This window comes from Scophthalmus maximus, chromosome 12, assembly GCF_022379125.1.
Source record: "Scophthalmus maximus strain ysfricsl-2021 chromosome 12, ASM2237912v1, whole genome shotgun sequence".
NCBI lineage: Eukaryota > Metazoa > Chordata > Actinopteri > Pleuronectiformes > Scophthalmidae > Scophthalmus > Scophthalmus maximus.
In genome coordinates, this window is record NC_061526.1 from 7,264,791 (window position 1) to 7,275,000 (window position 10,210).

The following is a 10,210-nucleotide window of genomic DNA, read 5'->3' on the forward strand; positions in this document are numbered from 1 at the left end:
CCCAGGTGTGACCAGTCAGAGACACCAGGGAGCGACATCGCACCGCGGGAATTTCAGGTTTAGGTATTGATCGAATTTACTCCTTTTTGCAGGTAAGCCTACAGCCACAGCGCCGCCCACTCACCTAGGCCCGCCCCCTGCCTCAGGGTCAGCCCCCCGGCAGTTGGTGTTCAGACTTGTCTGCCACCTGGTGGCGTTCTGCCCATACTGCATCGCCACCGTCCTGCTGGTGTCTTTATATCGACGACTCAGACCCTTAGGTCTTAGGTGACACGTCTCACCTGCGGCACGGCTTTTAAATCAAATCCTTCAGTTTAATTGGACCGCTCAAAGTGGGTGTGGCTTGTGCAATATTTAATTGGAATGTGTTTTTAGTCACCTTTTGTTATTAAATGAAGAAAAAAATGCTTTAAAGTGATGGAATTTGATATATTAATTATTTACAAATATTAATATTTATGTCTTTTGATCCTTTCACTGCTCTGTCTGCAGGAAGAAGCCAGTCCATCTCCAAGGCAACGCCCACAACAAACCATGCCAAGAAGAGATTGGCTGCCGAGTATGATGTCATTGTTGTTAATGTGAAATGATGACGTTTGTGTCACTGAAGATCACAGTGTATTAAACCATCTCTGAATATAAATGAGCCCCGCCTATGTCTCAACCCAACCCAGCCGCTGCTGTGTAGCCCCGCTTCTTTTCACTAAAACATACAAACCTCTGCGTTCTGTTTCGTTGCTGTTCACATAAACACTTTAATCAGATTGAATTAGACTGAATCGGATTCACACCGACTGTTTCCATGTTTAAATAAAGTTTTTGTAGAACACCAGGCTACATTGACACGATGACATCATCAAGGACACTGTTTGTATCGCTGTGGAGGTCAACGGTCAGGTGCGGTTAAGCAGGTCCGTGGTTGCTATGGTGATGTGCAGGAAGCAGCAAACAGCATCGTTGCGTCACTGGTTACCGTAGAAACACCGCGGTGAGAAGACCTGAGGCAGACACAGTGTTTTCTTATCTCCTTGTTGCTGCGTACATATGTGTGTGTTTGTATGTGTTTGTGTGTGCGTGTGTGTGTGGTACCCAGTGTGTAGGCACAGGCCAGCTTCTGATTGGTGGAGACGTGCAGGCAGCGTGGAACCACCGAGCTGCTCTCAGTGTGGAGGGGGAGCATCAACACTGTGACACACAGAACTGCGATCATCACACACACCACCCACTGAGACACACTGCGCACAGCTACACACACACACACACACACACACACACACACACACACACACACACACACTTGAGTACAACCAATGAAGAAGTTCCGTCCTGTAAGAGCTTCAGACACAGACACACCTCCCTCCTCCTCTCCTTCCTTGTTTTCTCCCTCCTCTCCTCCCTGTGGATGGGTGGAGTCTCACCTGTGCAGGTGGGCAGCTGCAGGCGACTCTGAGTGGGCACCAGTAGAGGAGACAGAGGAGTCAGAGCAGAAAGCGCCCTCTGCTGGCGTCCTCCTCCACCTACTCCTTGTTTAGTCTTCCTCCTCTTCCCGTCCTCGTTCTCCTGTCCTCTTCCTCCTCCCTCCTCCTCCTCCTCCTCTCTTCCCTTCAGCTCGGCCCATATCTCCCGTACTCCCACTCGGCCCCCTCCTCTGACCTCCAGGCGGAACCGGTCTCTACGGCCCCAGTTACGGGGGGAGACGTCCTGGTGACGCACCACCCTGAAAGGCAGAGAGAGTGATGACGGGTCGCCGGTTTACAGTTCTGTTGCCCCGCTGGTCAACAACATCCGTTTTGATCTGAATCACAGTTTGATGAGAAACGTACAGGTCAACGCAGGACGACGCTCGGACGCTGCCCTCTGCCTCCACCACTCGGTAGAGCGAGGGAGCAGTACACAGCACTGAGAGAGAGAGAGAGAGAGAGAGAGAGAGAGAGAGAGAGAGAGGTTATCTCATGCAGAGCCAGCAGGGGGCAGTGTGTCCACATCTTACATACGCAGATACAGACAGACAGACAGGTACTGACTCTTGAAGCTGATCCTGAATCTGTTGGGGTTGTACAGGGTTAAAACTCTCCTGTGCAAGTTCCTCTGTGCAGAATAAAACAGCAGCTCAGTGGGAAACAGGAAGACAGGCAGCGGGGACACCCAACCCGTCTCACCGCCCGTCTCCTCCCTCTCCTCCTGTCCCACCACCTCCACCGCCTGGCCCCTGTCCCCTCTCCTTCTCCCCTCCTGCTCCATCATCTCCGGCCGAGCCCCGTCCTGTCCATCATGGCCGTCCCTCCTCCCCCTCATTGGTCTGTCCTGTGTGATGCCCCGCACCTGGACATAATCCAAGCGCTGTCATTGGACGCATTTGAAGTGTGATGTCACAGCATCGCCGCCTCCTGCAATGATCAAAAAAAATTTAAAAATAATTACAAAACGCTAACATTTACAGTTTCTCTCAGAGACTGTTTGGAGACAAAACAATTATATAAAGTGAAAATCTTTCATCAAATCAATCAATAATGGCAAATAACCCGTAGATCATGTGAGGCTCTTTATTTTAATTTCCTTCTATCGAGTCTATAATGATTTGTCTTCATATCACATATCCTGGGTTGTATTATTATCCTTTGCTCATTGGATTATTCTAATCTTAACGGGCTCACAGGAAGAAAATAAAATGAAAGTAAAAATTATGTCAATGTATTGATCGGAATGTGGAGACGGTGAAATCAAATCGATCATTTATGGTTTGAATTTGAATGAATACATTAAAAATGCAGGTGACTCAATAATGGACATAATTCACTCTTTTTAATTTCCTTTTATTCCATCTTCATAAAGTGTCATGTGGTGACGTATTCTATCCTAACTCATCCTGTAACATTCTGCTTTATATCTAACTGGACTTTAGTTGTCGAACTCTCTGAAGTGACGTTAGCTAATGCTAGCTGCTCCGTCACACCGAGCCAACAAATAACCGGATAAATACCGCATAAAAACGACAACGCACGACCGGCAGATGGTGACCCCCCCCCACACCGGGGGACCTCCGTCCTCAGACCGAGTCCGCGCACCGGTGACCCCGGTAGAAACGAACGGTTCGTGTCTACTCACAGCCGCCGGATCCCACTTCCGCAGCAAGCTGTTGCACATCAGAGCTCCCCGCCCACTGCGGAGCTTTCAACCAATGAGCTTGAACGGAACTTTAAAAAACAGCGGGGTTCTATTGGGTTAGAGCCGCGTCAGTCACTCTAGTGTTTCGACGCTGTGTTTAATGAATACGATTTAATTCAGTTAAATCCATCTGTAATTAAATATGTATATTATCATGATAAATATATCTTCATAATTCATTTTAATTGTTTTGATTTAATCCAGGAAAATCAGTGGAACACGTTTTTCTTTTAAATAAACTTAATTATATTTAACTGATTTACAGCGACATTGAATATTTACAATAATTACTGTATGAGTACTGATAAAATATCTTAATCTCATTTAATCAATCAACACACAAAACACATTGTAGGTTTGTGTTGGACATTTAAAAAAAAATCTTTATCTCCCTGAATTTCAACTTTTATATTAATTGTTTATTCGTAATTCACACTCTCATACACTTTTATTTAGAAATTAATCGTTTATATATAGTTATGTATTTTAATCTCTTGATTGGGTCGCCATGTATTTGTATTTATTATTCTACTAAGTTACTTCTATCAATTTTAAATATAAATACATATATTATATATTGACACATTTATACAACCAGAGAGGATTATTTTAATGACATCATCTTGATTTCATGTACATTTTAAATTGTATTAATTTTTTTTATTATACTTATATAATATGTCAAAATGTTATACTAATATGTAAATTTTCAAGGGTAAATATCGTGAAATTTGTATTTATTGTAAAAAAAGATTTGATAGATTGGATACAAATAACTAACATATTATCGTCTCTTTGAATTAATTTGGGTTGACTGCAGGTGCTTTCAGGTGCTGTTGGATATATAAACACTTTACCCAGGTTACAGTGGTAGTAGGAAATGCGTTTGTCAAATGTCATTTGCCGTCTGATTCATATTTATTTGGTTGGTCTTCCATCATCTCTTTTTAATCTGTAGCCGGTGTTGGATTGTTAAACTCCAAAATGTAGTGGGAGACAAGGCCGTTCGTATTCCATAGTTTCACGCCTCCTTCGGTCGTGATAGATCGATACCTTTGATCCCACACATTAACGCCAGCCACCCGGCAATAAGCTGAACAAAACTGCACTGTATTCATCCAGCCCATGCTATTACATGTACATTAACGTTAATATTTTTTTTTAATTGAATTTTACATCTGTATAAAGTCTGAATGAAAAAGCTCACTGCATGAGACAGATGTCAGATACATGTACGAACCGCGGAGGGGACCCTGAAGGCCTCACAGCTTTCGTCCGTGTTCGTTGATATTCGTGCTGCTCGTCCTCCTCGTCTCGTGATTGGTTCGCTGGACTTCGTGTGTCCGGACGCGCCCGCTGCTCAGAGTCACCTTGCCCCGGCTGCTGCTGTACCGGTGAGAGAGCAGGTGGAGCGTCCGGCCCAGAGGAACAGAGGCAGCGAGAATCATACCGGGGACTCTGAGGACCTGGAGCAAACATGACGGACGCAAAGCCCAAGACCTCCCCGAAGGCCATCAAGTTCCTGTTCGGAGGCTTAGCCGGGTAGGTGCTGCAGCTGCTAGCTGTCATGCTAACGCGCTAATGTCAGCGGTGCGGCTGCTAACAGAGGAGCTCACACACTGCGGCGTTAACCCGCCGGAACCCCCCTGAAACCCGCCTTTAATTCATAACTCGTTCCGCAGTGTGTATGCAATCACCATGGACCGTAACGAGTTTCTTGTTAGCTGCTAATGCTAATTCTCTGTGACGGTGTTATGGCGAAATGTGTCCCTCTCCGGCCCCCGTCGGTTTACATCGAGCGACGTCCGTCCCACTATTGACTCAACCGCTCTAAACCGGGTCAGTCGCGGGTTAAGTGCAGGCAGCCTGTAGCATGCTAACTGTTAGCACAGAAGAGCTGTCACGAGGTCATTCATGAGGTTTTTAGAGAAGGTAACACAACTGTGTGTGTAAGCAGACACTCACTCACTCACTCACTCACTCACACACTCTCTCTCTCTCTCTCGCTCTCTCTCACACACACACACACACACACATATTCTCTCATTTACACACATACACACACACACACACACACACACACTGTAACGTGTCACTGTGTTTTCATGTGAAAAGCAAGTTTTCTGAATGGAACTTGTCTGATGTGAGTCCTCCAATTTTTTCTTAGGAATGTTCCTAATTGAGTCCAGTGACCCGGAAACTATTTCATCAGCGGCCATGATAAGAGCTGTGGGAATTCTGTAAATGCCTTAGGAAGGGTGCTTCAATGCTTCCTTTCCTATCTCCTTTAGCATAAGGGTGCACTGGACCTGCCTATTAGGAGAAACAGACGCCCCACAATTCGTTGCAGCAGCGACATTTAACGTGGCGACGCGCCATGCCCGACCTCAAACGACTAAAGTCGTAGAAGAGTACGAATATGACCGAGCACCTCATCGTGTAAGTTACAGATGATACGGACCTCACCGGACTGGAGGAAATGTCAGATTATATTTCTGCTCAGAAACCCAGAAAGAAGTTAATAATCTTCAAATGTACATATACATATTTAATAAAGTTATTTTTAAAGTGTGTACGCTGTAAGAAAAGAGACAGTTCCCTCCGTCTGTCCGTCACAGCAGCTGCACTTCTGTTCTCTAAATGTCACGACCCCGCCCCTCAACTTGAAAACATCTCAAGAGCGCGCACGTCTCACTCAAGCACGCCCCCCACAGCGCGCACAGGGAGGTTGATGTGTCCTGGATTGTGTAGGGGCGGGGGACATCTGCTTCTCTGCTAATGTGTGACTGGTTCCTGGAGAAGCCCTGGGAAGTCCTGGAATCCTCTGAAGCAAGCCTGGATTTAAATGAAACTGTTTGCAGTGATGATGTCACTGCTCTGTCGTCGTCTTCTGACACATGCAGTCCGAAATGGAGTGAGATAGAGTCCTGTTCGCCAGACTCAGCTAAAATAGAGAATAATTGATGGAGTGGATGCTGATTCAGGGAGACGGAAACCGTGGATGTCTTAAGCAGAAATATTTATTATAATAGCTCAATATTGAGCAGAATTCCGGTTCGCTACACAGATCAACAGGTTCACAGTGTTCGGCGTCACAAGACAGTCTGCCCAACCCCGGTCTCTGTAGTGTATTTAGTTTAGAGTAATGTCGTCATCTCCCGCGACTATGACACCTCGATCAAGACATCAGCTGCTCAATGATTGTTTTGGCATGCCATAGATGAGATGATCTTGCTTGGTGCCTGAGAAGACTCGTTTTAACAGTTTCTCAGGGGAGGATAGACGAAAATTCCTAAACACAGTCGCGTGACAGGTTGAGAAGGTTGAACACAGGTGATCACTCTCTCACTTTCTTTAACACAAATCATTGGTCCATAAAACCATGTGATTATGTGTATTATGATTATTCAGATTCAGACACACACGTGTTATTAACACAAGAAAACCAGTGTGTGAGGGAGGAAGGGGGGGGTGTTGGTGTTCAGGCTGAACTTTCACCTCCTGATAAACAGTTTGAGGACAAACTGTTCAGATACAATGACTGTTATCATGATAACAGTTCTAGTTGATCAACAATCAGTTAAAGTGCATGATAAATCATAAAACAATTACTTGACACGGACCTCTCTGTCTGTCTCTCCACCTGTCTGACTCTCTCACCACCTGTCTGTCTGTCTGTACAGGATGGGGGCGACGGTGTTCGTGCAGCCGTTGGACCTGGTGAAGAACAGGATGCAGCTCAGTGGTCAGGGGACGAAGGCGCGGGAGTACAAAACCAGTTTCCACGCTCTAGTGTCCATCCTGAAGAACGAGGGCGTCGGAGGCATCTACACCGGGTATCACTCCGTCCATCACTCCATGTATCACTCCGTCTATCTGTCCATTTATCACTACTTCTATCCATCACTCCATCAGTCACTTTGTCTGTCACTTCTCTATCACTCATCTATCTATCAAGTCATCCATCACTCTGTCTATCAGTCCATCTATCACTTCATCTGTCTTATCACTTATCACTTCATCCATCACTTCATGTATCACTTCCTGTTTGCGTGTGTACTTCTCTGAGACAGATTTGAAATATCTTTATTGGCACGAGTACAGTGAAAGACATCAGTGTTGACATTGTACCTGTAATAGATGAGACTGTATTCATTTGAAATGACCTTGTGTGTGTGTGTGTGTGTGTGTGTGTGTGTGTGTGTGTGTGTGTGTGTGTGTGTGTGTGTGTGTGTGTGTGTGTGTGTGTGTGTGTGTGTGTGTGTGTGTGTGTGTGTGTGTGTGTGTGTGTGTGTGTGTGTGTGTGTGTGTGTGTGTGTGTGTGTGTGTGTGTGTGTGTGTGTGTGTGTGTCAGCCTGTCGGCGGGCCTGTTGCGCCAGGCGACCTACACGACGACTCGTCTGGGAATCTACACCATCCTGTTTGAGAAGATGACCGGGGCGGACGGGCGACCGCCCAACTTCCTGCTCAAGGTAGAATCAGTGGAAAATCAGAGATGTGATATAAACACCTCATGAATACGGCGTGCAGTGACACGGTGCTTCCTTCCCCACTGCAGGCTCTGATCGGTATGACGGCCGGCGCCACAGGAGCGTTCGTGGGGACACCGGCAGAGGTCGCTCTGATTAGGATGACGGCTGATGGACGGTGAGGCGGTTTGGGACGCGATAGATCATTGACATGATTTACTACTGAAATGTTTATTTCATAAATTAACTGTGTGTGTGACTGTGTCTGTGTGTGCAGTCTTCCTGTAGACCAGAGGAGAGGTTACAGCAACGTGTTTAACGCTCTGGCTCGGATCACCAAAGAAGAAGGAGTTACGACACTGTGGAGGGTGAGAAGCTGCAGCATTTTATTGAAATCTCACTTTATCCAACTGTAAATGGAGAAATCTCCTCGTATGCGTGTGTATGTGTATTGATTTCCTCGACACTGAGTTACAGTATATGTGTGTGTTGCTGTTGTGTGTTTATGCAACAGGGTTGTATTCCCACCATGGCTCGAGCAGTGGTGGTGAACGCAGCTCAGCTGGCGTCCTACTCTCAGTCCAAACAGGCGCTGCTTGACTCAGGTGGGCACACACACACACACACACACACACACACAGTACATTACATTTTGGCTCAGTTTTTTGTTTGAAATGTGATTGTGAATGTGTGTGTTTTCAGGGTATTTCGGGGACGATATCCTGTGTCACTTCTGCGCCAGTATGATCAGCGGTCTCGTTACCACGGCAGCCTCCATGCCCGTTGACATAGTAAAGACCAGGTGAGTCCGTTTTCCAGGTGGAGGAAGTTGAGCGCATCCTGATGAATGAATGAATGGATGGATAGATGAACACACGGACATCAGGTTTTATTACAATAAATATATGACGCAAATATGGAAGATAAATCATTGGTTCCATATATTTTTTATTTGTTGTACAACTTGAAATCTCATTATCGAAAGTCAAAATTACACACATTAGAAATCACCTTTTAGTTCAAGTTTACAAAACAAAATTATGTGATTAAACATTTAATAACCAATAATATGGACCAAGTGTTTGTGTTCTCTCGATCACTGTTTCTTAATTCGGCAGTTTCGCAATGCTACTTCTGCGTTGTATGCTGTGCTACGCTAACAGAAGCTAGCAGCTCTGCGAGGAGCCTGGCAGTGGGACGACAAATGTCTGCACAACCATATGTTAACAATATTTATCGTGAAGCAGCTTTAATAGTGTGTGCAGTAGTAGAACCACGGAGTGTCTATCTGTGAACAGGTCGACCAGCCGAGAAGAGAAAGAGGAAGTGACTTGTGCGACTCTTGACATTTAGATTTTGACAAGACGTCTCTTTGATCGTCTCGACTGTTTCCTGTCTCCCTTGTTACCGCCGGCGGCACTGTTGTTTTAATTTTATGTTGTTGTGGGGTTTTTTTATTTTCCAGGATTCAGAGCATGAGGATGATCGACGGGAAGCCGGAGTATAAGAACGGTTTGGTGAGTTGAACTCAGTCTGACTGAGGGCGAACGTGAAGACGAGTGGCTGGACCCACGTGTTTTACAGTGTCAACTGACCTTTGACCTGGGTTATCATCTTACATGTTATCGATCACCGATCACGCGTGTTGGAGGGGTTTTGTATCTCCTCACGTGTTTTCACACGAACCCCAAGTCTTTGTGGCGTCTTTGTAAACACCCAAGGAAACGCATCATATCCAAACTCAGGAATAATTCAAAGAAGAAAAAAAAATTGTGACATGTAAAATAAAAAAAAATTCTCTTCAAATATAAATCTTGATAATCTCATATTCCATTTATTTATCTATATCTTTACAATTTTCTTTAACAGTAATCCATTTTAGGACTAATTTAATCATCATTCTTGATTTTCTTAAAATTTAATTTTGTTTTCAATAAAAGCTTTATTTCTCTGCCTCTGATAGAAACAAGATCTATATTTCATTTGAAACTGAATGTGGCTAAAACAACCAGTTCATTCGAATATATTTTTAAATTTTGTATTAATCCCGAGGGATTTTATATCCACGTTTCTCTCAGAAACTTTATTGGTCTCGCGTCTGAAAGGGATAGACACACACGTTGCCTCTGGTTTGATGGATTGAATTTTCTCAAAGTAATATTTTTTTATTTCTGACTGTGACCTAATCTAGTGTTTGGTCGAGGACCAAACGTGGATGAAAATGTATTTCTCAATCCATTTTTGAAGTATTAACTTTATTCAAAGGAGTCTTTTGTGTGTTTGTTATTTTACATTTAAGAGAATATATATAAATGAAATTTATTATTATTATTATATTGCCAATTTTATCAGAATGTTACTTTTTCTCATGATGTATTATATCTGTGGTGTGTGTTCTGTGTGCGTCCACCAGGAGGTGCTGGTGCGAGTCGTGGGTAAAGAAGGGTTTTTCTCTCTGTGGAAAGGCTTCACTCCGTACTACGCTCGTCTCGGACCTCACACCGTCCTCACCTTCATCTTCCTGGAGCAGATGAACCGCCTCTACAAGACCCACGTCCTTGACCGCTAACACACAC

General features: G+C 44.7%; 2 protein-coding genes across 7 annotated transcripts in view; one reads left to right on the forward strand and one right to left on the reverse strand.

The window, feature by feature from the left end:
• Positions 1 to 725: 725 nt before the first annotated feature.
• LOC118284966 (motile sperm domain-containing protein 1) lies at positions 726 to 4,470 on the reverse strand. 6 transcript variants are annotated; one of them, XM_047336290.1, is made up of 6 exons: positions 4,406 to 4,470; positions 2,025 to 2,387; positions 1,824 to 1,899; positions 1,419 to 1,717; positions 1,090 to 1,251; positions 726 to 998 (listed from the first exon to the last, which is right to left on the reverse strand). In XM_047336290.1, exons 2-6 carry the CDS (start codon positions 2,293 to 2,295, stop codon positions 970 to 972), a joined length of 837 nt encoding a protein of 278 aa, XP_047192246.1. In that variant the 5' UTR covers positions 2,296 to 2,387; positions 4,406 to 4,470; the 3' UTR covers positions 726 to 969. The 6 variants fall into 6 exon arrangements, with proteins under 6 accessions (XP_047192246.1, XP_047192243.1, XP_047192247.1 ...); XM_047336287.1 differs by lacking the exon at positions 4,406 to 4,470 and adding an exon at positions 3,106 to 3,182; XM_047336291.1 differs by lacking the exon at positions 4,406 to 4,470 and adding an exon at positions 3,106 to 3,181 and having other exon boundaries at positions 1,090 to 1,245.
• A 10-nt stretch (positions 4,471 to 4,480) lies between these two features.
• The window catches only part of slc25a11 (solute carrier family 25 member 11), a 14,580-nt gene continuing 8,850 nt past the window's right edge, over positions 4,481 to 10,210 (forward strand). The window contains exons 1-9 of the mRNA XM_035608087.2: positions 4,481 to 4,707; positions 6,849 to 7,001; positions 7,520 to 7,637; positions 7,724 to 7,812; positions 7,912 to 8,002; positions 8,149 to 8,239; positions 8,337 to 8,436; positions 9,100 to 9,151; positions 10,048 to 10,210. The exon at positions 10,048 to 10,210 is cut by the window's right edge and continues 1,038 nt beyond it. Coding sequence (XP_035463980.1) covers positions 4,643 to 4,707; positions 6,849 to 7,001; positions 7,520 to 7,637; positions 7,724 to 7,812; positions 7,912 to 8,002; positions 8,149 to 8,239; positions 8,337 to 8,436; positions 9,100 to 9,151; positions 10,048 to 10,203 — 915 coding nt within the window. The 5' untranslated portion in view covers positions 4,481 to 4,642 and the 3' untranslated portion in view covers positions 10,204 to 10,210. The remainder of the gene's footprint in view (positions 4,708 to 6,848; positions 7,002 to 7,519; positions 7,638 to 7,723; positions 7,813 to 7,911; positions 8,003 to 8,148; positions 8,240 to 8,336; positions 8,437 to 9,099; positions 9,152 to 10,047) is intronic.

Coding starts and splice junctions, on each gene's coding strand:
- LOC118284966 (XM_047336290.1), bottom strand. CDS start 2,295: ATGAGGGGGAGGAGGGACGGCCATGATGGACAGGACGGGGCTCGGCCG. Junction 1,900..2,024: donor ATTCAGGATCAGCTTCAAGA/GTCAGTACCTGT, acceptor TCTCTCTCTCAG/TGCTGTGTACTGCTCCCTCG. Junction 1,718..1,823: donor GCGTCGTCCTGCGTTGACCT/GTACGTTTCTCA, acceptor TCTGCCTTTCAG/GGTGGTGCGTCACCAGGACG.